At 41.8% G+C, this 27,788-nt stretch overlaps 1 protein-coding gene across 3 annotated transcripts in view; it reads left to right on the top strand.

Annotated features, from left to right (window-relative positions):
- camkmt (calmodulin-lysine N-methyltransferase) overlaps positions 1-27,788 on the top strand; it is a 173,207-nt gene that overhangs the window by 94,364 nt on the left and 51,055 nt on the right. For all 3 annotated transcript variants that reach the window (XM_037781675.1, XM_037781676.1, XM_037781674.1), the window contains 2 exons: positions 23,214-23,276; positions 25,288-25,338. In XM_037781675.1, the coding sequence (XP_037637603.1) occupies positions 23,214-23,276; positions 25,288-25,338 (114 nt within the window). The remainder of the gene's footprint in view (positions 1-23,213; positions 23,277-25,287; positions 25,339-27,788) is intronic.

Raw genomic sequence — 27,788 nt, forward strand, 5'->3', positions numbered from 1 at the left:
TGGAGTGAAGATACTGGTATCATATGAAAGTAGTAAACCTTAGGAATCCATCGGTATCAACCATGTCATACTAGCTTGTCGCAAAGGAGGTTAAATAACGCTCCAAACTTACTCTAAATTTTGGCAAGTAAAAACTGTCATGGCATATTCAAAGGGGTCCCTTGACCGCTGACCTCCAGATATGTGAATGTAAATGGGTTCTTTGGGTACCCACGAGTCTCCCCTTTACAGACATGCTCACTTTTTGATAATCACATGCAGTTTGGGGACAAGTCATAGTCAAGTCAGCACACAGACACACTGACAGCTGTTGTTGCCTGTTGGGCTGCAGTTTGCCATGTTATGATTTGAGCATATTATTTATGCTAAATGCAGTACCTGTGAGGGTTTCTGGACAATATTTGTCATTGTTTTGTGTTGTTAATTGATTTCCAATAATAAATATATACATACATTTGCATAAAACAGCATATTTGTCCACTCCAATGTTGATAAGAGTATTAAATACTTGACAAATCTCCCTTTAAGGTGCATTTTGAACAGTTTAATTTGTGATTAATCGCGATTAACTATGGACAATCATGCGAATAATCGCGATAACATACTTTAATCGTTTGACTGCAATAGTTTATAGAGATTAATAAACATACACATAAAAAAAATTATTGAAAAGTGACTTTGCAAATGAAAACGTTTTTTTTTTTTTTTTCTGTCATTCTCTCTCTTTTTTTCCTGTCCGCTCTTTCACCCTAATCTAGTAGCCGGTAGCTAGCCAGACACAGAAAGAAGACAGGAGAGATGAGAATAAGTAGCAGAGGAGAGGAGAAAATGGCAAAGTGAGAAAGAAAGTAGGAAGGATCGGGAGTAGAAGGAGGAGGAGGAGGAGGAGGAGGAGGAGGAGGAGGAGGAGGAGGAGGAGGAGGAGGGGGTGACATTGCTCCTGGGTTAGTGCTCCAAAACGGAGTGCTAAAATCATTTCAGCTCAGATAAAGCTCTGGCCACTGCCAGGCCACCCCAGGATATCTGCCCTGCTCATCTGCCTCTCCAATGAAACGCCTGCACACAGGGAGCCTTCAGGCAGCCCGCCACACACAACAACGTGAACACAGCGGCCGCACACACACACACACACACACACACACACACACAAAGATGCAAATACACACACAGTCAGAAATACACACCTCTGTATCACGTGTGCACGCACTCGCTGGCCTCTCATGGCGAGTTTGTCGCAGTGCAGTTTATTTCAGTTGAGGGTAGATGGAGCAACGGAGAGCCCCGGTGGTCTCCTTCCTCTTCTGAACCTCCCAAATTAACACCCTGCCACCACCACTCCTCCTCCCAATCACCACTACCTATACACCCGTTTGAATCATCTATACTTCAGCCCACAAACTCACCCCATTAACCTTCTTCCTTTCCCGCTCTCACCTTCTCATAAACTGCTTTCACCTCACCCTTGCCATGCACCCGACGTCCAGCCTCATCTCTTTGAGTCTGAAAGCATTTCTGTTTACTCACTATCAAGTCGTACATGGTGCTTTGGCTTGTCACCCTTGCCAAATGTCAAAACCAATGTTGCTTAATATTCTTCTTAATATTTCTGGAATGGCTGGACTGGGACCAGATTCAGTAGGGCATCAGCGAGGTGATTCAATTGACAAACTATTAAAGTCAAGTTAATGTCAATAGAACTATTTTGTGCCAACATAGGCAGCCGAGGCAGTGCATGTAGTGCATGCAGCGGTTGAATTAGTTGCAAATCTTCTGTTTGTTATAACCAAAGTTAAAATGCATTGAAAACTTATTCAAAAGGTCTTTGTTTTTCATATATTAAAAGTAGGGATGCACCGATACCACTTTATTTCAGACCAAGTACAAGTACAAGTACTTACATTTGGGTACTCGCCAATACTGAGTACCGATACGAGTACTACTCTGTGCCAAAAGACTCGTTAACAGCCAGCTGGAGGGTGTGAGCGACACACGGCAGGTCGGGGAGTCCCGCATACGAGGTGGTGCGCGGCGACCGGCTCTAGGTTGGCTTGAAAAGGCTCGGGGTGAAGGTGGCTCGCGGCTTTACAGCGCTCCCTGCTCGGACCTCACCGCACCGTGTACAAAGGGCTCACTGCGCCCTCCCTCCCATCTGCTCCCGGTGCGACTGTCAACCGCGTCGTGCCCTCATGGCGGGGTTCGGCCCAAGTAAAAGGCGCCAGGGGTCTGCAGTGATGTCTGCAACCCACCCAACCCGTCTTGAAACACGGACCAAGGAGTCTAACACACGCGCGAGTCAGAGGGTGCACGCAAAACCCGTGGTGCAATGAAAGTGAGGACCGGTGCGTGCCGGCTGAGGTGGGATCCCAGCCCAGCAGGGTCGGGCATATATATTCCTGCATATAATGTCATTTTTTTAATAATATGCTGTTTGGAGTGATTTTCAGTATAATAAATGCTGAAAAATAAGTGCGAAGTATGTTTTCTATAAATTAATGTAGTGATAAAATAGAGGTTACGTCGGACAGAATTTCTTTGACCCCCGACAACAATCTGGGTTTCTCATGTGGACCCCCCAGGAAAGATAATTGCCCACCCCTGGTCATAATGGTGGTACTTGGAGAGTCAAATATTTTCTGAGGTGGTACGTGGTGTAAAACGTTTGAGAACCACTGACTTAATTAATACAACTTCACCAAAGTAGACTGAACGTAACAAAACAGCATAATAGTGAAACTAAGTGTCCAGCAAACAAGCAAGTTGACGAGCAAAGCAGCTGCTCAACTGAACATGCAAGCCACCAAATATGTCCTTAGGAAGTTTAAATGGGCCAGCAGTGTTGATTGGAGCGTGAAACAAAGCGGCCAATCAGGGGCTGGAGTGACCCTGCAGGCAGCCAACCATTCAAGTGGATGAGCGCAGCGCACTTACACAGTATATCACTGTGTTCCACAAGAGGCGTACAACTTTCTGTAGAGCCACTGCAGCACCAAATCACCAGTGTTAATCTTATCTTATAACACAACAAGCTTCTATTATTTCTAATCATCTTTGCTAAGCTATGATCACAGTGAACTATCTTTGCTGCTCTTGCCGTGCTTCTCTTTTTCTCCGGCCCACACTAACAGTCATACATAACTATTAACCAGCATTCATCCATCAGAAATCATCAATACCACATCCAGATTGTTATTGAAAGTGTTGTGATCAGAGTAAATTAGAGTAAAGTAAATGAATCAAGCCAACATTCTCTATTTCTAGCTTCTCAGTCTGGAGGATTTGCTGCTTTTCCTCGTCTTAGTAAACTGAATATCTTTTGAGTTGGACTGTTGATCAGACATAACAAGCAATCTCAAATCACACTGGGCTTTAGGAAATTATTATGGACATTTTTCACAAATTCCTGACATTTTAAAGACCAAATGATTAGTTGATTTATTAAAGAAATAATTGCGAAATTTGATAAGAAAAAATATTTTTAGTCGCAGCGTTAAATAAGACACACTCTCCCCTCCCCTGAAAAGTCCTGTACCAGTGCCCCGAGCAAGGTACATTAAACCAGACATTGCTTAGCAGCCACTGGACTACACAACAGTACTTGGACATGTGAGACCCCCCCCCCCCCTCCTTTGATGTATTTTAGGGCTGTCAAAGTTAACGCGATGATAACGCATTGACGCAAATTTTTAAACACCACTAATATTTCTTAAACACATTAACAGAACTTATGATTTTTAGGTTGTAGCGGGCTCAGAGTGTAGATACTGGTGTCATGTGAAACTAGAAAAGAATATATACATTTACATAAAGCAAGCATATTTATCTACTCCCATGTTGATAAGAGTATTAAATACTTGACAAATCTCCCTTTAAGGTACATTTTGAACAGACATAAAATGTGCGATTAATTTGCGATTAATTGCGATTAACTATGGACAATCGATTAATCGCGTTTAAATATTTTAATCAATTGACTGCCCTAGTTTATAGAGATTAACTAAACATTTACATAAAAAAAAAAAGATTTGAAAACTGACTTTGCAAATGAAAAAGTATTTTGTTTCTGTCATTCTCTCTCTTTTTCCTGTCCACTTTTCTCCCTAATGTAGTAGCCGGTAGCGATTAATCATGATTAACTATGGACAATCATGCGATTAATCTCGATTAGATATTTCGATTGATTGACAGCCCTACAGTAGTTAAAACACATTCCACAGTCAATTTAACAGTCTGTCCTGTCTTTGATCCACAACAGATCCTCCTGTTTACTTCCCACACCCTTCCCTGTGCTCCCCATAACCTCCCCTCTGTATTACATCTCCCCGTCTCCCTCTCCTCACCTCTCCTCTTCCCTTCACCGAGATAGGGAATCTGGGTCTCATGTTTAAGGCATCAGTGCAGTTGTTGGGCAGACTCTTGGAGGCTCTAGGGGTTGGATGTGATTTCTGTCTCCCTCCTCTGTCACCCACTCCCCCTCTCTGTCACTCTTTCTGAATATATCCTTCTCCCCCCCTCTCCGCCCCGTGAGCCGCCTCCCTCTTTGAATTTCGATAACTTTGTGGTACACAACTCGTCATCTGGCCCTGCTCACTACTACACTGATGTGCCCACAGAAGTACGAACACTCGTAGGGGCAGACATGTTTTCACCCGAAACTATGCACACTCACATGTACTCGTCGATAGAGCGAATTTTCACGTTTTTTCTGTGATAATCTGCACAAAATCAGTTTGAATGTAAAGAGCGGCGAATACCGTGTAGGGAGGTCGGGGTGGATGGGTTATTTTAACCCAAACTGCAATCTATTCTTAGCCTAACTAAGTAGTTTTGTTGTCTGAGCCTAATTAAAGTCAGGCTTTTCCTAAACCTAACTTAACCTAACGGAAATTGACACTTGTGTCACGTGTTGCTGGACATTCGTAGGAAAACGCACGAAAAATACGTTGTTGAAAAAAGGGAAACTCGTGTGACTATTTCACGAACTGCCGTGAGACTGTGTTGAGACTCTTGTGCTGTCATTTCCTCTCAGTCTTATCTCAGTAGAACTGGAGGATGGCGTCAGACGGTCACAGACCAAACTTTGATTTCCAAAATTTGTGATGACTGTTTTGTATGACTGACTAATCTAAATAAAGTACATCAAACTAACTACACACATACGGTACTGGCTAATTTACCACATGTATAATAGAAACATTTTCCAATGAGGTGGTTGTTGACTGAAACATCTCAACCTCAAGGTGGAATTTGTTGCTGTTCTGGAGCTTTTGATCTTTCGAATGTTTCCTTGAGTTGAAGATATAGATGTTTTTCTGAGCACTGTAAGGACTTGTTGGCTTTAGAGCTGCAATGAAAAATATTATTATAAAAAGGAAAAGTTTAATTCAAGAAGTAAAAGTTATGGAAAAGGAAACTCACAAAATAAGGAATATGGAGGATGTTTTTGAGAAGAGATGGAGTCTAACAGAAGGAAAAATATAGCTACATGGGTTAGCACCAAGCACATATTCATATGCCTGGAGGTGACCTGACATGTGAAGGCGGGACGCATGTGCGTGCCCATGTAAATGATATTGCTATATCTCTGCGCTCTCCCCGCCCCACTCTTTTTTTTTCTATTAACTTATTTGTTTATTTAATTTATTATTATTATTATTATTATTATTATTATTATTATTATTATTATTATTATTATTAATAATAATTTATTTTTTGTGTGTTAATATTATTATTATTTTTACATTTTTGTATTCTATTCTTTTTTTTTTATTATTATTTTTATTTGATTATATTTTTATTTTTATTTTTATTCTTTTCTTAATTTTATTTCAATTTTGAATGCTGAAGTTGTTTTCTCTAGTCTACTTATATAAAAAAAATGGTTTATAAACTATTGTAATTACAAACTGTAGATTGCATATATGCATATCATTCACATATCTGGAGGTCAGAGGTCAAGGGACCCCTTTGAAAATGGCCTTGTCATTTTTTTTCCTTTTACGGAGTTTAGCATATGTTTGGAGCGTTATTTATCCTCCTTCATGGCAAGCCAGTAAGACATTGGTTGGTACCGATGGATTCATTAGATTTTCTAATTTCATATGATACCAGTATCTTCACCCTACAACCTAAAAATCACAAGTTGTGTTAATGCGTTAAAGAAGTTAGTGGCGTTAAAGCAAATTTAGCACATAAACTTTGACAGCCCTAAAAGAAATACAGTACATTGATATTAATCAAACGATCAACTGGTTTTATTGTACGTCGCTGCATATCGCTGCTGGACTTTACTACAGACAAGATGCTTCTGTTTTCTGTCAAGATGGGTTCACATTCAGAGAGAATACCACAGGTTGGAGGCAGGGAGGGGCTCGGTGGCAGCTGTCCTGCTTCCCTCATATTGTTTTATTCTTTTTCCGTGATCATGAAACGAGAACCTCTCATCAGTCATTTGAATCTCAACTGTCCCCTTCCTCTCCTCCCTGCACCCTCATCTTCTACCTCCCCCACTCCCTTACACCACCCAGCCTCTCCTCTTTCTTCCTCACACTATCCCAACTCCCTCTCTTTCATTCTCTGCTCTCCATCTTCCTCTTCTTCAATCACCCCCCGTTCCACCTCTCTTTCTCCTGTCCTAATTGTTTATATACATTAACATTCAAGAAACTAGATAGCTTGGTGCAGGTGACACCCTGTAATTTGACATCCTTGTCTTTCTCCAAGGAAGGAGAGAGATGCAATCTGTGGCAATCTGCATTGTGTGTGTGTGTGTGTGCGCGGCGTAATCTGGGGTTGTCACACGGCCCCCCATGCCACTCTCCGTATGCTAATCAATGAATGAAGCTCTGCAAAGCTCTCGTCTGCCAGCTAAACCCCACACCTCAGTGCTGATATGTCTATTAGCCACATGTCAAACTCCCTCTTTGTTGTTTCTGCCTCCTCCCCGTCTCTCTCCACATCTCGCCCCCCTCCCTCTCATTCGCTCGTCCCTCCTCTCGCTCAGTCCTTCTATATTTCTTTCTCCATACTTTATTCCACTCTCTCCTCCTGTAACCCCTCACTTCCCCTGTGTTCCCTTTGCTCCCGAACACTCACTCTGTACTCACAATGGTTTGTACACCAGATGTAATTTCATCAAGTGTACACTTCTATTCATTGTCAATGAGAAGTGCAGTGCAGGGCATGCTGCTGCAATAATCCAAAACCCAATTGAAAAATCCCATTGGCTATTTGTCGAGGGAACCCACACGAATGTATAAAGAGAACTAGATACAGCGTTGAAGGCGGGGCCCCCTCAGTGGAGCATGAAGCCAAAATGGCTCGACTTCCGACTGGAAAAGTGTCCGGATCTTCCGGCGATCTTCCGCACCCATTGGGCACAGGGAGCAGGCGCAGTTGCATCACGCTGTCGTCACGGCTTGCTAACTCTGCCTCCAAGCCCTCGGTCCAGCCTCGGTCTGGGTCTCATTCACATGAACGGAGGAAAGGAAATAACTCTGGATTCAGCAATTAGTGCATCTCTTTCCCAATGTAAGTCTATGGAAAATAGTCTTTTTGGGCCTAATGGCATCACGTGACGGACACAGAAGTTGTAGTTCCGCCGTTTGGCCACTACAAAATTGGCATCAACGACCGGCGCACTTCCTGGGGGCTTGGGAACCTAGGGTGATGCTAACTTCCTGGTTGGCCTACAAAAATACGTCATCCCTGGAGCACTCTATTAGGTTTTTTACGTTGTAACTTGAAACAAAACAAAAACTGCAAAAAAACTACTTGGTTAGGTTTAGTAAAAAACATCACGGTTTGGCTTAAAATCACCGCGTTGTCTACGTTATTAAAGCAGCAGTCTACTATATCCTGACAGTAGTGCATGAAACAGGTAATCTGAAAAAAATCATGTGCCTCTGTGTCCTCCGGTGTTCCTAACGGCATCTGCAAGATTTCATAGACCGGAGGAAAACAAGCAGTCAAAGCTGATCTGGAGTCTACCGTCTATATGAGCCGGATGTCAATCACTCGCGAACTCCGATCAAACGGTCAAACTAGGCAGCGCTGATCAAATATGAATCAATATTCTGTTACTGTAATGACTATTTCTCTCCTCAAATGTTTTCAGAATCATCTTGTAGTGCACGGTTTAGCGGTTAAAATGAGAAAGTTTGTGACCGGCAGCCATGTTGAGATCAGTTGAGGAAATACCAAGCACTGCCCACCAGCCGGAGCATAGCCAATAGGAACGCTCTCTCTCTGAAATGACCTGTGATTGGTCAAAGTCTCCCGTCACGGGCTAGATTTCTAAAGCCTGAAAACAGAGCCATGAGGAGGTGCAGAAGTCTAGTTTTCTCTCAGAACACTTGAATTACAATATGCTGAAAGGTTATTATGGAATTCTTTGCTCAATGATGCCAAAAACATTCTGCCTACTGCAGGTTTTAACACAAACTAGATGCAGCAGCCGGCTCTCTCGTGCCTCACTGCGGTGCCATGTGCAGGGCACGGTGTGGATAGAAACCGGTTCATGTACAGCATTGATATCATGTAAACAAGAAAACCAGTTGAGAACACATTTTTTTCTCCGTTCTGCTTCATGTTTGAGTAATAAAAAAAGTGGACAACAGAAAAAAAAATTGACTGTGTGTAAAATTCCTAGAAAGTATCACCCTTTTTAGTGTTTTTTAAGGGTTGGTATTAAATAAGACATTGTATGGAAGAGTGTTGGTCTAAATGATATGTGACATTATATAAAGTAGCCTGTAATATCAGGTTTGGTGCTTGCACACTCAATAGTGTGTAGTATCTCATCAAAAGTCTGCATACATTTAGATTACTAAAAAGCATAACGCATGGCATTTTTTCCACATCGACTCTCCATATGTGATTTTATTTGTAAATAATAAAATCAATGAAATGACAAAACACACCCTTAAAATAATTTCAGTGCAAAGAAAAGTGCTCCCGCGTGCTCTACATCTATCATTGCTCTGCTTTTATAATATCCCTCCTGCTGCAGTAGTGTCCCTCTGCAACAGCAACCAGCAACCGCCACCAGATGAGATTCAGGAAAAAGGAGTCTGTCATGTAGACAGACAGGCTGACAGACAGGTAGAGGAGAGATAAAACGAGATGTAGTCTTGCATTTGTCTCAGTGCTTTTGCGAGCTTTAAGACGGGATGACGGAGAGACAGACAGAAGGGCGTGGAACCAGGCAGACGGTTATAGGGGCAGTTAGACAGGCAGTCAGCCCTGGCATTTTGCAGCAGATAAGTAAGCTATCAGAGGAGGGGGATAAATAGCAGAGTAAAGATTGGTCCCGGCCCCCTCAGAGAGGAGCGGGGGGCCACAATGCAGGCGTGGTGGGCAGATAGCCCCCTGCTCTCATTATACTCTGCCTAATCCAAAACGATGTTTACTCAGAGAGAGAGAGAGAGAGAAGGGCCACGCTTATCGAAGCCCTGCACAGTCCTCCAAGCGTTTGTGTGTGTGTGTGTGTGTGTGTGTGTGTGTGTGTGTGTGAGTGAGTGAGTAGTGTTAAAATGAGCCTATTCCAATGGAAAAGGGGATCAGGAGTGTCTCCAAGGCAGACTCTGTTGGCTAGAATGTCGATGCTTATCACACATCGCCCGGCTCTTCTGGTGAAAGGCGAATAGGCTATCTAAACTGCCTATTCACAGCATGTGTATTTACCATACCAGCTAGGCAGAATGATCATTTTCTATTTGCTATTATTATTATTATTATTATTATTATTATTAACAAACTGCTATTAATAGTACCAGCTTTTATAAAACTTGACCTCGTCCGATTCATCGAGGAATGAAGATCCTTAAAGGCCGGCCAAGCATTTCACTTGATTTTGAAATACTAGAAAAATAAATCAGAAGGGCTGTCAATCAATTAAAAATATTTAATTGCGAGTAATCATATGATAGTCCATAGTAATCACAATGAATCACTAATTTATCTCACATTTTTGTATCTGTTTTATTTTAAATATTTAATACTCTTATCAACATGGGAGGGGAGACAAATATGCTTGCTTTATGCAAATGTATGTATATATTTTATTATTCAAAAATCAATTAACAACACTGTTAGAATGCCCGAGCGGTCCAGGAGGCAAATGAGGAGAAGTCCACGACAGGATGACGTTTCAGCATGAAAACATTTATTTTTCTTTCACAGCACCGTGCACACGTGTTGGCCTCCACTTAGCATTTCCCCGCCTCGACTGAGATTCACCAGCCTTATATAGCCCGTTCAGTTGGCACATACCACTCCTGATATTAAATACAACACACAAATATACAAACATATACAAAAAAACATTACCCAAAATATAAATACTATTAATAAATATATAAACACCTCAATATATTTACTAAATGCCAATAAATATTTCACAGGAATAAATACATTTAAAGCAGTCATACATTGACAATGAATTAATCAATCAATAAATACATCTGTTAAAATACCATATCTGTGTTTATTTAACCCTGTTACCAATCTCTGCAAATAAGTGCGTTCAATAAACCATTTGTGCATTTTAAATATAGTTATAGTTACTATAATATAATACAATGACAGATATTGTCCAGAAACCCTCACAGGTACCGCATTTAGAATAAAAAATATGCACAATCACAACATGGCAAACTCAACTTGCCCCACACTGCATGTGATTATCATAAAGTGGGCATGTCTGTAAAGGGGAGACTCGTGGGTACCCATAGAACCCATTTTCATTCAAATATCTTGAGGTCAGAGGTCAAGGGACCCCTTTGAAAATGGCCTTGCCCATTTTTACTCGCAAAAATTTAGCGCAAGTTTGGAGCGACAAGAAATCCTGACATCTTGTTTCAAATGCACAGTTTCTGAATATGGGCTGTGTGTATTTCCCTGTTGATGGAGTGTTTCGATACTTTCACAGTATTTATATAGGACTTTAGCCTGTTTTATAATAAAAAACATGAAAATATTTTTTATAATATGGTACCTTTAAAATCACTACATTTGTTACATTGTTCAACTACAGATGTAAATTAAAATTAGTCAACGTTGATTTAGTTTCACACGGGGCAGTGAACGATGGCCTTCTGGGTGAAAGTCCTGTGTTTGTTTGACCTATACACCATCCCAACCTCACTACATGGACTTCCGCAGACTATAATTACAAACGTATTTGTGATACGTTAAAAACTTTCCCTCGAGACGTAATTCTCAATTCAGTTTCATTGTATGTCACTTTTAGGAGACAGGGCTGGTTCAAACATACTTTTAAAGAGCAGTATACCACATTTGCTAGTTTCTGGTGTGCCCATCCACCTCCCACTACTATTTTTCATTGTAAACTGATGGTGTTTGTATGATGATGTATCATCCACTTGTTTGTTCCAAAAAGTACAGCAGTTTGGAAAACAGACATTTGCTGTTGTTTCAAAATACAGAGTCTAATAGGTAAAAGTGTCACCCTTTACAAAGTACCATATTTTTCTTTAGTTTATTGTCAGGTTGAAACCCCTCAACTAGAGTTAGTGGTGACACCAAGTAGATGCAGCAACCCGCTTTCTCGTGCCTCACTGTGGTGCCATGTGCAAACACACACATGCACACACTTTTACCTCTATACACAACCTTCTTCAGTCCTTCTTTCTCTTTAACTCTCTCTCTCTCTCACACACACACACACACACACACACCACACACGCACACATCAGCTCTGTGGTCTTGTGAACTGTGTGTACCCTGTCTAGGCTGGCCGGGGTAATCCTGGCCTCCACTAAAGTAGCCGTGTGAGAGGACAGATTGTCAGTTGATCATGGCCAGCCGAGAGCCTTATCCCTTATTGGATCGGCCATGGAGGAGGCTTAGGAATTATCTGAGGCCTCGCTTAATGTGGAGACGGATCACCGCCAGAGAGCCACGGAGCCTGAAGACACTCTGGGCCGGAGGGGAGAGAAAGACACTGTGTGTGTGTGTGTGTGTGTGTGTGTGTGTGTGTGTGTGTGTGTGTGTGAACAAAACCAACAGACAGGTGTGTGTTTGTATGTATCAGTATGTAATAGTGATTGAGGCGTGTGTGTGTGTGTGTGTGTGTGTGTGTGTGTGTGTGTGCATGCTCTCTCAAAGCAACATCATGGCCCACTTAACCCCATCTTGACACCCCTCTCTCCCCTTCCTTGCGTCTGTTTTTCTGCCTCTTCATCTTCCTCCTTGTCAAATCTCTTCCTGCCTCGTTCTCGCTCCTCCTCCTCCGATTCTTCATCAATTCTGCCCTCCTCTTCTTTTTTCTCTCGCTATCATTCCTCAAACCACCTAATGAGCCCCGTCGATCATTTTCTCTCACCTCCACCCGGCTTAACTTCCTCCTTCTATCCCCAACTTGCCTCCCTACACCTTCCTCCTCATCTGTACTCCTTTTAAAATAGTTCTCCTCATTCACACTGTTGTTTGCGTTCCTCTCCACTCTGATCTTCTCTCTCCTCCTCCTCCCCGTCCTTCCTGCTCCTCCTCTGTCTATTCTTTACTCATCCTATCCTTCCTATAGCACTACGCAGCAGCATTCTGTCCTCAGCAGGAGACCTGATAGAGGCTGATGAAAGAAAGGACGTTTTAAAAGACGTTTTATTTCCAAAGATATAAGAAACAGAGTGAAATCGCTTGCTTTGTTAAAGGCTCTCTATACGGGATTCAGAGCAATAATATAGCAGCTGACAACTATTTGCTAGACCTAGAGAGGAGTATTGTCTACCTGAGCAGAGAATGAAGTCTCTCTCCCTCTCTGTGTGTTGTAATCAGAGCTTCTCTGTGCTGTGTTAACATTGCCGGGCCGGCCACGTGTTCATTTTTATGTAATCAACATAATTGTGAACCGGGAAGTATAGAGAGTGGTAAAACGCAGCGCAGGGAGGAAGTCGGGGTTTACGGGTGGGTGAAAAAACACAGAATTTTCGTCCAGGAGACTGGTGTTTGTGTTCCGTGTGAAACCACAAGTCAGAGTTGATTTATTTGTCACGTAACTTGCGTACCAAACCACAATGTTTTCCTAAACCTAACTAAGTAGTTTTGTTGCCAAGCCTCACTAAGTCAGTCTTTTCCTAAACATAACTAGGTAGTCTTATTTTGTGTCAAGGATTGCTGGACATTTGTAGAAAACACGAAAAATACATTGTTGAAAGTCGTGCTGTGCGTCACAAAAAAAAAGTTTTATCATGTCTAATAGATTAGAAACAGATTAAATTCCCTTGACTATTAACGAACCGAGAGACTGTGTTCCGGTTCCCCCTAAAGTAAGCAGTTGGTTCTGTCATGTCTCCATGTTGAGAGCCATGTGACCAACACTTCATATCTCAGAGCCCTCCAGTGTCACTGTAAATACAGCAGCTGACATCAGGAATGCATATCATTAGATTATAAAGCGAACACTATGCTCATCGGCTGGTCTTATAAGAAAACAAATTGACCTTTGTGATAGTTGTCAGAGACCTTTTATATGTCAGACCTGCAAGAGACTGTCTGTCTTTTTCACATCTGGACTACATGAAGAGTGCTTTAACTTTGCAGACAGTCTGAAAAGCAGCAATCAATATTGCTTTCAGCACAAGCTCACTTAAGCAGATCCTTTTATCTTTTAAATGAAAGTGTTCAGGCTGCGTATAATTAATTCTTGGTACAGAGGACGGAGTAACAGCCTTGTCTCAAGTACTATTAGCTTAGCTCGGCTTAGCTAGTGAGTTATTTTAGGTTGTCTTTCCCCAAATGGTACCTGGATCCTCTTCAGATATCTGAAATAGCCTTTTGGCTAATTCCATCCCCGCTGTCTGATCCCGGGGCATTCAAAGGCCATGGATCCCTCAGGAAGAACGGGAGGACGTGGGTGGGGGAAAGGATACCCTGATGACCGGGTTAACTTTCTTAGCCTGCTGCTACCGCGGCCCGAACCTTGGATAAGCAGCAGAAAACGGAGGGATGGATGGATAATTCCATCCCTGTGAATGAGATTACTGACAGCTACTGAGGCCAGATTAGCGCTGCCGTAAATCGTGGAGTACCCAGGGTCATCCACGGGTCACCAGGATGTGGAGGGGTTAGGACCATGACTTTACACAGTAGATTCAAAAAGTAGGTGGCTGCAACTAAGAAATGTGATTGGTTCAGCAGGCCTCCCACCCCCCAGTACTGTTAACATTGTGTCTGAGTTTATAAAATGTTTTTAGGACTTTCTGTGCAAGAAAACCATTCGACAGCATGCGGCTGCTTGGAATAATCATGCCTTGTATTTTGTTTCCACCCTGCAGTATGTCTTCATCACATATTATGCCATACCATAGAAAAAAGGACGCATGTTTATTAGGGGTTATCAACGATTCATCATTGTATCGATACTAAGGATTTGCACCTTGTATTTAAGGACGACAAACGTTACATGAAAGTGTTTTTTTAGTACTTCTATTACTAAAGAAATGTAGACACTTTGCGGCAGCTTGCCAGCTCCGCCCTCTGCAGCGCAGAGCGCGCATCCATGGCGTGCATGCAGATGAACGGCGCACTGGACTCCTCGCTCTCTCACCCGGTAGAGGAGCCGGTCAGCAGAGTTTCAGGTGCTATCAATCCTCTTGACAAGGACGGCTTCACCTACAGGCGCTTTCCCCGTGCGCTGTCGTGTTTCCATTCTGAGAAAAATTCCTTTCCCCGTCATGATATCTATGTGAACACAGCATCAGGCCTCACGTATCCAGCCGGAAAGCAGACGGTCCGCGAGGCAAATTATCACGGGAGTAAAGTAAAAACAAAACAGAAATTCAACTAACGTCTTAACATAGTTTTTAAAATGTTTTTCCAGATGTTTTCATGTATGAAAAGAGCCCAAATGAACACTGTAGGAGGACTACTTGATTATTATAAGCAGATTATTTAAAAAGCGTTTGTAGAGGAATGATTCTGTCCCGAGCTGTTTGATCACTATCAGCGGTTGATCTCTGTATTATTGCTCTACCATTTATATTGAAAATGAGGACAGAAGCAGCAGGTTAAACCACTGTTCATTTGACATGAATAGAAGTTGGTTTATTATATTTTGTGTTAAATATTGCACTGCCTTGTATCTTGAGAACTGAATCAGCGGGTCCTGCAGTTGCACTTTTTATTATTTTCAAATAAAAGCTGTATGTATTTGCCATCAATCGTGTTTACTTGTTATATTCATAATTAATTTATCCCCGATTCCTTCACAAGAAACACTTTGAGGAATCCTGACCTGCACTGTCCAGTATCAGATATTTATTTCACAGTCACACTGATTGAATCTTTGACAAAAAAGTTACTGTATTGATTTCAAATCATCGTATCGTATCGTATCGCTCTCGATGAGCCAAATATCGTATCGTTTCGTATCGTTATAAAAACGTATCGTTACACCCCTAGAATTGATATAGGATAAAATCTTGAAGTATTGAAAAACATCAGTCAATAAAGCAGAAACTCTCCAGAAAGTTGTTTTATTACATTTGAATATTCTACAATGGCCAGAAAACTGCCTTCACTTTCACATTTAAATAGTAAACCCATAATGCACGAAACATCAAAATAAGATGTCCTTCACATGAAATTGGTGAGTCCTTCTGTATTAAAGCTATATATGAATAAAATTGGACTCAATAATAGTAATAATAATAATGTTATAATGCATGCAACCCAATGGGCAACCCTACGGGTCTGAAAAGTGAAGCCAATGCTGAAGTGCCTTAAACTTGCATTCTTTCTAACAGCCAGCAGGGGGCGACTCCTCTGGTTACAAACAGAAGTGTGATTGTATAGAAGTCTATGAGAAGATGAGCCTACTTCTCACTTGATTTATTACCTCAGTAAACATTGTAAACATGAGTTTATGGTCTCAATCGCTAGTTTCAAGTCTTCTTCAATACAGCATGATGTTCATTTAGTAAATTATGGTCCCATTTAGAGTCAAATAGACTATTAAGCAGGGGATGCTTTTATTCGAGGCTTCAAAACGGCAGTCAACAAACCAATGGGTGACGTCACGGTGACTACGTCCACTTCTTAAAGACAGTCTATGATGCAACCACATAAAATGATTCATCCCTCAAATTGTAGCTTATATTTGCAGGTTGACTGTGTAGAGACTAAAGTGGGCTTGAAGTAAGCACCAGAGATCGGTAAGACTGCAGTTTAAAGTAAAATCCTGAATGCAGTCATATATATTTTTGAGTAGTGTGCAGCTGTATGGCACAGCAGCAAAAGTAAGCCACTTATTTAAGTGAAAAAAGCAATTGGCAAACCTCCTCGCGTATAAAATGAACACATGCAACAGGCATGCAAAACCACCATACATGGTACACAGGTACTTTTTTAAATCAGAAAGACTCATAGTTTTTAAGTTAAACTAACAGTAGCAACCCAGCGGCGAGATCACAATGTTTCTAGCACACAACCCAATAAGCTTCACGTATGGTTTTCTGGGTAACACCCATTGACAAGGTTTAGTGCCTGGGACCGATAACTATATTAAGCTGATACACACACACCTACGCTGCTTCCTTTCCTCATCTAGTAATTGAAGGTGAGAAATAATTTCATTATCCTCAGGAAGAGTAATCTGCTCTCTACTCCTGATCCCTTCATTTCCTACAGTGCACCGCGACCTGGGAGGCACACTTACACACACACACACACACACACACACGCACACACACACACACACACACACACACACACACACACAAACAGGCACCACGTACTTATCACACGTGTATGCACGCACGTACACACAGACACACACACACATAGTTCCTATCACCCTGGGCTATTAATGTTATTGGAGTTGGGGATTAACCATCAGATTCACATATGCTTTACAAAGCTTTATTACTTAGAGCTGTCTGTCTTGCTCTCTCACACACATACGTGTGTTCACACGCTCATACACATGCGCACACATCGGCACATAACTTTGTATTAAAGAAAGTTAATCTGGGAGTGTGGGCACCAGTTAGTGGACAGGAACTGGCTCTAAGCAGAGGGGTATGAAAACATGGTGAGAAATATCCGGTTTAGAACTTAACATTATTGGTACTGGACTGAACTCTTAGCACGGTGTTATCTTGTGTTGTTTTCTTTGATCGCAGATGGCCTTAAGGCATCTTGGTTTAACATGGATGTGTACAGTAGACACCCCGAAAAGAAACAACCTGAAAGAAAGATAGCGTGAGTGGAGTTGTTCCGATACCGATACCGATACCGATACCAGTATCGGATATGCACATGGTTTTCCTCATACCTCACCGACAGACAACAATATGTAAAACTGAGCAAGCACAGGTCAAGGTGTTCTACTGTTTCAATGGGTGACCCCAAGGGTCAGTACTTCTACAGGGTCTACATTTCAATGAATCCCACCTCTGCCCTGCCAGGCCACCTCTATATATAAGTCTGCCTAAAATTCAGGATCAGGTATCGGCGTGTACGCCAGTCTATGCAACCGATCGAATACCATCATTTATTAACCCAGAAAAATCTAATTGTGTAACTGGATATCAATTTATTCTTCGCCACTCCAAAACAGTATAGCCTTCACTGTGTTCTCCCCTTGGATGTATCATGGCTGCCACTGGCAACTACTGTTTTTTAGAGCAGCGAAGAAGAAATGATTGCAAGTAGTTTGTCACGTTACGATAGCAAAGAACATACAGTATAATCTCAAGAAGTGAAAAGCAATTGTCTTTTCCATTGCGACATTAGCACCCAGCAGCAAAGCTACGTTTCCGACATTTTGGACCGAAAGCAGCTACGGGACGCCGGTAAAACGTCCCGCCTAAAAAAAAGTGCCGTGCAGAAGAAAAACAAAATTTTTTTCTATTCTGTTGTCATATTCTACAGAAATGGGCCGTGTTGAACAATAACATCTGATAGATATAATAAGCGTTTTCAGTCCAAAATGGCGGCAGCGGGCTGTTGTCAAAAAAACACCAGAGTTTCGTCTCTTTGCTTCTAAATTCTTTCACGATAGCAACAACAGTGCGTCCTACTGGAGAGTGTAACGGTAGTTCTGAGCGTTGAAAAAATGTCAGCCATTTGTAAATATTTAACCAGTGGAAAATCCAACAAGTAAAACTGTATATATTTGTTCCTGTTTTACAAAAAGGGTTTAACCTGAGCCAGGCCATACAAGAAAGATAGTAATCATATCACATCCATACATGATCAGTTAGTAAACACAGTTGTTTAATAATAATAATAATTAAAGCTGCAAGCAGCGATGAACGGGCCCTCGCACCTTCCCACGCGTCGGGGGGTACTGGCGGGACGCCGACTGACACAGTCAGGCATAATGAAACCGGAACTCTGATAAGCGATGAGTTATGAAAGGGGGCGAATGGCTCAAAATGGCCACCACGCCACGGTCAGGTCGTTCACTGAAAACTCACCATTTGAATAACTTTTCATCCTTAAGGTCTTTAAATGGTCCTGACCAAATTTCAAGTCGATCTGATGAAATATGTAGGAGGAATTTGTTAAAGTACGCGACCTTTAAAAAGCTAAAATGGGCGAAAATCGCACATTCAATTCAAAATGGCTGACTCCCTGTCTAGTTTGGGCATACCCTCCCAGAGGCTTTTTTGTGTGTCACCACATGTTACATCTGTCTGCCAAATTTCATACATGTAGGTGAAACCTGAGCGAGCTGCTCAATTTTTCCAACTTTCTAGGGGGGCGCTAGCGAGCTATTTTGCAACACCCAAGCCCCTTAAAATATAACATTTTTCACCGCGTCTGAAGTGTGCCTTTTTGAGCATGTAAAGGCTGTGAAAAAGGCGAGTTTATTTGGGAGAAAAATAATGATAAGAAATCTTACAGTTTCAATAGGGCCTTCGCTGGCCCGACATTGTCGGTGCTCGGGCCCTAATAAATAATCGGAATCGGTATCAGGAAGGACAAAATGGTATCGGAACATCTCTAAGTGAGGCTTTGTCCAAATTCACACCTTGAAATCTTCTTCCCCTTCAGGTTCAGGGATGGTGTTACACTCACTCCACTACCCAATTAAATGCCACTCATGACGTGTGCACATCACCAGAAGTCAACGGCAGAATGAAAACCAAATGACACTGAGTGTGTGTGGGGGCCAGCCATCATTTTTCTTCTCCTGCTTGTGGTTGTTGAGTGTCAGATCCACCCAGTTTAATGATTACATTACCACCCTCTGCTGTTCATCTGCTCAAGATGTGTTGGGTGGCCCCTTGATGTCAGGTGTCACGGTGACACACGTCTGTGGACATAGAGGGGAGGGGCTCAACTGTCATTTCACAGGGCAGAGGTGTGCGGTGGGACACCATTACATTTCATGTGAACACACAATCACAAGGGGAGGGATCAGAGGTAACGGGGGGGAGGGCAGAATTAGGATGCAGCCTAAGACTCACACAAATATACTCATTCTAGAGGACGAACAGGGACTGAAATAGCTCCGGTGTCGATGCTCAGTCCTGAAGCAGAACAGGGCTTTGAACCATTTGTTCCTGTCTGTCTGGTGAAAACTAGAATTGAATGTAATTACTGCTTTTTATTCATCGGGCTAACAAAGCTGCACATCAGGCTTTGTTCTGTACTTGCAGTGACCCCAGTCAAGTCCAAAGTCCCTACTTAAACATTGGTCTTGACAAGAGTGTCTAAAGTCATGATAAGTTATCTTGATAAATGTAATGAAAGTATTTTTATAATTAAACAGTACATGTCTTTTTATCATACTGGCTTACTTTTTATATGTGTGTCTAGATCAACTACAGTATGACCAGTTAAAGATCCTTCATTGAACTTTCTAGTCTAGTTATTGTTGTAGCTTTTTCAATTTTAATTATATTGGGTCCAGGCTATTTAATTATTGAAAACCAAGATGTGATACCAATTTGATAAATATGGTTCATCATCCAGCATTTCTTTAACACAAGGGTAAATGTAACCTTATATTTGTGACCCATTTTTAGAGATTTCTATCCTATGTAGTAACTAATAGGCATGGGGGTTGATATGTAGACAATACATCGTAGGTTTTCTTGAAAAAAAAATAGAATAACATCTGCCTTATCCTTTACAACACATACTCATTTAGAATAATAAGGAATAAATAATATATAAATATCAGATAAAATAACATGTATAAAATTAGTCAATCGATTCAAATATTAATCGCAATGAATCGCCATGATTGTCCGTAGTTAATTGTGTTTAATAGCAAATCAATCACACATTTTTTATCTCTTCAAAATGTACCTTAAAGGGAGATTTGTCAAGTATTTAATACTCTTATCAACATAGGAGTGGGGCAAATATGCTGCTTTATGAAAATCTATGTATATTTTTATTATTGGAAATCAATTAACAACACAAAACACTTATAAATATTTTTCAGAAACCCTCAAAGTTACTGCATTTAGCATAAAAAATATGCTCAAATCATAACATGGCAAACTGCAGCCCAACAGGCAACAACAGCTGTCAGTGTGTCAGTGTGCTGACTTGACTATGACTTGCCCCAAACTGCATGTGATTATCATAAAGTGGGCGTGTCTGTAAAGGGGAGACTCGTGGGTATCCATAGAACCCATTTACATTCACATATCTGGAGGTCAGAGGTCAAGGGAAAACTTTGAAAATGGCCATGCCAGTCTTCCTCACAAAAAATTTGGAGCATTATTTATCCTCCTTCTTGGCAAGCTAGTATGACATGGTTGGTACCGATGGATTCATTAAGTTTTCTAGTTTCATATGATGCCAGTATAAAATTTGCAAGTTGTGTTAATGCGTTAAAATTAATTTGTGCTAACGTGTTATTATTGCGTTAACTTTGACAGCCCTAAAATAAATACATATTTACATGCAGAACAACAAACAACACATCTTGAGATAGTTCCCAGCATTATACTGTATACAATATACAACTGCTGTACTGGCCGATGTGCCAGTTGACAGTATAAAGTTTTCTTTACTGTGTGACAAGCGCCTGGCTGAAGGGGAATAACAGATGAAATTTAAAATGTCACCTTATTTAAGCCTTACATGTCTTGACACTCTCTAGACACACAGTATAGCTACTCTGGCTGTCATTGTATTTGTGTGTGTGTGTGTGCTGTGTGTGTGTGTGTGTGTGTGTGTGTGTGTGCGTGTGTGTGCGCGTGTGTGTGTGTGTGGTGTGTGTGTGTGTGTGTGTGTGTGTGGTGTGTGTGTGTGCTGTCAGGCCAAGACGTAGAAAGCGTGCTTTTTTTTTCTAATGGGGAAAAGGAATATTTGGACATTTTATCAATAGGCATTATTAAATCCTGCTTGCTTGAGCTAATCTTGGTGGACCGGAGCGAGGAGGAAAGAGAGAGAGTGAGAGAGAAGGAGGGCAAGAGAGATAGACCCAGAGAGGGAGAGTGAGAGAGCAGTGATGTCTGCCCCATGAGGTGAAGAGAGACCGCCTGTAAGCCGCTTATTATATCGACTACCACCTTTTCTCTCTCCTCCTCTCACCCTCCCGCCCTCCCCCGTTTTCTCTCGTTTACCTCGCTCATTTTCTATCTCTGTCTTCCTCCCTCGCTCGCTTTCTCCGGCTCATTCTATATCCCCTCATTCTCTTTTCTCAACAACTCCTTCATACAAACACACACACAGATGCATGTGTGCACACAAATACACACACAGACGCTGCCAAGCTGCCGAAACCTTCTTGTTCAAAGCCAGAAGCGAAAAGCTGAAGTTTTATTCAAATGAATGTTTACTTCTTCTACTGCCAACGTGTGTGTGTGTGTGTGTGGAGAGAGAGGGAATATAGCACCAAGTATGCAAGTGTGTGTGCGCCAGTGTGTGTTACATGCACGGCAGAAGGAGAAGGGCTGACAGTAGGTGATAAGCCAGACAGGCCTGCACGCTGTGATTATCACCCACCGGACCCCCTGTCACACACACACACACACACACACACTTGCATAGACAGTGCCCAATGAGAGAGTGTGTTGCAAGGATTTAGGATAGACAGACGAACAGACAGACAAACAGAGACAGAGAAGCCTTGGATCACAAGGCAAGGTGGAAACCACAAGAGAAGCAAATGAACACAGCCTGGAAAACACAATGCATCCAATTATGTTCCACTGAACACTCATTGTTTTTATATCAATATTACGGGGGTTTGATGTTGAGACGCCGGAATCAAAGCACTTTGTCACATTAGCGATGCTGTAAATGCCTGTAAATGAAGATCTGTCGCTGAAACGGATGTTTATATCGTCAGTGACTGAGGGCGGAATTCACACCTGCCTTGTGTAGCTGGGTTGATGGAACCCTGGAGCGTTTACCCTCTTGGTGCGGTTCGTTTGGGCAGGTGTGAACACAGCAATTGCACTCGGGGTGGCACACCAAAGCAAGTGAACCGAGACCTCCTTGAAGAGATGGTCTCGGTTCCGCTTCCAAACTAACCTGCGGTTCGATTTGGTACGCTTCGTTCGTGGTGAGAACATGATCCGACCTCGATCCGGCCCAACTGGAAGAAAGCATTGCGCCTTTTTTGGATTAACCGGCTCCGGTAGCAAGCTGCCGCTGTGCACGTCAACACCAGACACCAGACAACATTACTACAAAAGAGCCTACGCTTGCCCTCGCTATCCACATCAGTACTAAACAGGTGTAACGTCAGACTGTGTTGAAGACCACGGGCATACCTGATGGATCTTCGGAATATTTTCGGCCTATGAGCATTTAGGGAGGGTTAATGCACGCCTCCTCCACCTCCGTCTTGATAATATCCTTCGGCGACTCCAGTGCATCAATACATTGTTTTTCCCAGTCGCCTCATATTCAAACTGTATCGTTTGCCTTGAGTGAAAAATTGCTACGAGGTAAAAAAAAAAAGAAGATGACCAGAGCCAAGATCAAGCTGCTTAGTTTTCCCCCCATTGTTGCGTTCTGGAAGTCTGCTCTTCTTTGTTTACTTCCGGGAGTTTTCCAGCATGGCAAATCTGACCAATTAGAGAGGCAGTTTCTATGCGCACCAAAATTTTGGTCTGCTTGTAAACGCTGCTGTGTGAACACAACCCAAACTCGAGGCAATATGCAACATGGTAACAATTTGGTCCCTGATTCGGACCAGAGCTAACAAACCTACAGGTGTGAAAACTTCCTGAGTCTCTAACTCTGTCTTGTCTTGGTCTCTCTCTCTGATTCAGGTGTTGTGGCCGTCTGAAGAGGGTGATGGCTCATTAATGTCTGCAGAAACGTCACATGTTCAAGTGAGTTATTCCTCTCTTTAACCTGCATTTGACACTGTTAATCACCAGGACTATACTTCTGGATGGGTTTTGATGAGGCATCCTCCTAAATGGTTTCAGGATTTCTTCTCCTGATACATGTCGAGCACATAAAATGCGTAAATGTTGCAGGATTATAGTCAGAATTATGATCGTGTCACAAGGTTAAATTTTAGGCCCATTGTTGTTTACCGTGTATATTAATGATCTGTGTGCCTCAGTAGACAACATGCAAAGCACATTTTTCACTGTTTAACCAAGAAAACAGAAACTGTCAGCTGTGATCATGTACATATCAGGATCTACATTGTTTTGTTTTAAGTTCAGTTAAGCAAGTCAGGGTACATTATTATTTTTCATTATTATTTCTTTCCAAAAAAACTGCTGTATGACAGGAAATCACTTTATGATACTAACCAGTAAGGGGGCCATTATTCTTCCAGCACAAACATATTTTATGTAGGGCTGGGACAATACACCTCTCTCCCCGATTCGGGCATTATTGCGATACGTGGGTGCAGATTCAATATATATTTTGCGATTTAATATTACGATTTATTTCTATTTTTGTTAACTTTTTTTAACACTAGACCATGGGGAAAAGGTTGAATCATACACTTCTAGGGACTTTAACTTTAGAAAATTTTAAATTAATCCAGTAAAAAATGTTTGATTTTCCAGCATGTATGTAGTCAGAGATGTCCTGAAGTCTAATATATCAGTCAATGTCAGACATTATTTATTTAATTTTTTTCCAGCAACCCAAAAATCAAAGAATAAAGACATTTTCTTCACAAATTAGTGGTACTTTATTTTTAATTTATAAGGGATATGTAATGTTTTATACTTCAGGTGAATATAATCCAATTCATATTATTTCCATATATAGATATATATTTCATATACAGTTCAGTATACAGTTGAAAATCGGATATAGTCACACGTGTGTTACAGTGTATTGTTTACCACGCTAGATTTAACATGTGAGGGTGCAGGTCGTATCCACGTGGACCATCACGTTTTAAACGGAACAGATATGACGTCACGTTACTCAGACTACAACAATAAAAGCGTTAACTTCCTTCTACCTCCACATAGACTCAAATGAAGCAAATATAACGATTCTGGCATTAAACAAATCAATTCCAAAATCGTAAAAAAAAAAAAAGAAATTGCGATACATATATAGGTGAATCAATTTTTTTCCCACCTTTAATTGAAAGCATTGCATTTGTTGTGATAACAGATGGTGGAACATTAGAGAGGCTAGTTGGATCCCTCTGATTGAAATGGGACTGGGACCCGGTTAAACGACTCGGTATCTTCGTGTCAATCTGTACCTTTCCATGCCACCCGCTGTGTTGTCCTGTGTTGCTCTTTCCCCTGCTCTCGCTCTGTTGAGCGCCGGCCTGCCCTGCGGCACGGGGCTCTGAAAAGCGCCCAGGCACCTTTTTTGATTCCACTCAAGGTGGAACGTCACCCCTTTGATTTTCCTGTTTAACATTCAAGAGGCGGGGAGGCGAGGAAGAGAGGGGTATGATCAGAGCAGCGTAGTGAAGGTCAGCAAGAGAGGGAGGGAGGCGGGGGAGGGATGAAGAGGACAGGGTAGAGATGGAGGGGAAGGGGAGATGAAAGGAGGAAGAGGATGGAGAGAGGGATTGAATGAGCATGCAAGTACAGGACCGTTGTGTGTGTGTGTGTGTGTGTGTGTGTGTGGTGTGTGTGTGTTTTATCAGATTCCGCTGATTGAGCTTGTGCTCTCAATGTTCAGTATTCAGCTTTCAGGTTGATGTGAATTGATATTTCTACCCTGCTGTGTCTACTGTGTGTGTATGTATCTTGTACGACTAGCGCGTGTGTGTGTGTGTGTGTGAGCGTGGTGTGCATCTACTGTACAGTATGGGTGTGTGTGTGTTAGTGCTAAACTGCTAGGTTTTGGCTCAGCAAGGTGAATATCACTTCCACTCTTGGCTCTTTCCCCTCTTTCTCTCAGGGGTGCAGTGGTGAGTTAGGAGGAGGGATGACTTGTCTTGCTGGGCTCATGGTAAAGTGACACACACACACACACACACACACACACACGCACATACACACAGATACAGAGAGAGATATCTGCGGGAGAAGCTTGCTTCCTAATGAAATGGACCCTCACCAATCAATACCACAAACAGCATGGGCACCCAGTATCCATACCTATTCAATATCATTCACCTCTAGTGTGCCTGTGTGTGTGTGTGTGTGTGTTTGTGTGTGTGTGTGTGTTTTTTTGTACCTCACAAGGTTCATGCACACTCTTTTACCCACATTAAAGGTGCTCTATACGATATCCAGAGCATTAATATAGCAGCAAAACATCTACTTGCTATATGTAAAGATAATAAGTAATATTCTACCCTGAGCAGAGAATGAAGTCTCTCACTGTTAGCGCTGCTAGCACTATTAATGCTGTTAGCACGTTAGCTGCAAGCTTCCAGCTCAGCCGTCGCCTGGTGAGAGCTGTGTGGAGGCAATAGAAATACCCCCAATTTCCTATTTTAGCACCTTTAAATGAATAGGTTGTATGTCTACTCTTCAGTGTTTACCACCTGAGGCATATTTATAGAACATCTTATGCCTGTGGATAGCTCCCTTACTTTTTGAATAACTCCTAAAATCCTGGGTGTATCCAGACTCCCAAGTTTGTGGTCTAAGAGTAATTACATTGCATGTTAGTGCTGAAAACAACTCTTAAATCTATGAACGGGTAGTGGAAATCCAGAAGACCCCTAATTAGTACAACCTAATCACAATCAGCATGGTAAGTAACTACTTCTGGCAACTGTCCTCATAATTGGGTCAATGATTTTGAAAGATTCTAACAACCCTGACCTCTTAAAAGCATTGTAGTAGCAACTTGAGCAAATATGGTGAAAAAAGTAATTTCTATAAAACAGTCAGTAGTGCATGGACACAGCTAATCTGTGAAAAAAAAACATGTTCCTCTTTGTCCTCCTAGTGCTCCAATGGCATCTGCAAGATTTCACAGCGCCGTAGGAAAACAACCAATCAGAGCCGAGTTGTATTCAACGCAGCTGTCAATACTGCTCATGTAACTCAAAAGTTCGCTCCAGCCGGTGGTCGGTGCTTGGTTTCGGCTCGGACGTTTTTCAACCATGGCAGCCGAGTCACAAACTTTATCATTTTACAGCTAAACAGTACACTACAAGATGTTTCTGAAAAACATCTAGAGGAGAGAAATAGGCATTACAGTAACAGAATATTGATCATATTTGATCAACGCTGCCTAGTTTGACAGTTGATCGGAGATCCCGAGTTTCTGCGAGCAGTGATTGACAGCTGCTTTAGAGACTGCTCGGCTCTGATTGGTTGTTTTTTGTTTGGGCACGTTGAAATCTTGCATTAAGAGCACAGGAGGTCCCAGATGAGACTATCTGTCTCATGCACTACTGTCAGGATATAGTGACAGTTTTATAAAAATAACTTTTTTTTTTTATCATATTTGCTCAAAGTTACTGACTGCAGCTTTAATGCGAGTCATCGAGAGTTAGTTATGTAAGAAATAACAAAGACAGCATCCTGGTCAATTCTAGAATACTCTGGAGTTGGCAATTCAGATGTATATATGACTAGATAATTGCATCATTGGAAGATGATTGATGTGCTTATTAACTGAAACAAATATCAATGTCAATCAACACAAAGATTAGTTTTCCAGGCTGGACAACACTTGCTGCGTCTTTTCTGTCCCCCCTGCAGACACTGATGGTAAGTGTCCACAGGGGCGTTTTTTATCGCGAGGGATAAACCTCGCTTCCCCGCATTGGACGCTTGATGGGCTGCCACTAGACACAAGGCACGAGGCACCTGATTGGACGAACGATTTCCCTCGTGGGCTGCTGCTCCCAGCTTTCAAACCAGAACCAACATGACAGCTTGTTTGGAAACTTTCTTCTCTTATATCACGAAAATAGTTCACCGAAATGTCTGAAAACATTTTATGAGAAAAATAAGCCATGCAGTTGCTGAATCTGTCTGTTTTTAACTAAACTTTAACGGTTAGTTTAAAAGTTTCTATGGAGTTTCCAGAGGCGGCGAGTTGTGCTGGATGCCCCAGATTTGCATAAGACCTCAACTTTATGCAAATGAGGAGCGGCCAAAGTGACGCCTCGTCTCTCAAATCGCGCCGCCACGCAACCAGAATGTATTGCACGGCTGCTTACATAGACAATGAATGGGAAGCGTGGAAAGGACGGAGGCTGTGTACATGAACCAGGAGCCCCTCGTGTACATTCACACAGTTAATTTAATTACAGCATGTAAGCTCACAGATTGTTTTTTGTTTTGTTTTGTCAATTAACTGCAATTTGCTTCCCTTTTGAATTATACTTAGTCAAACACATTCCTTAATTATTAATCTGGCAACAGTATTTGTACCCTTTTGCCATTGTATTGTTATGTTTAAATCTGAACAACACAGACTCAACTAAGCTTCCC

The sequence above is a fragment of the Sebastes umbrosus genome, chromosome 10, assembly GCF_015220745.1.
Source record: "Sebastes umbrosus isolate fSebUmb1 chromosome 10, fSebUmb1.pri, whole genome shotgun sequence".
Taxonomy (NCBI): domain Eukaryota; kingdom Metazoa; phylum Chordata; class Actinopteri; order Perciformes; family Sebastidae; genus Sebastes; species Sebastes umbrosus.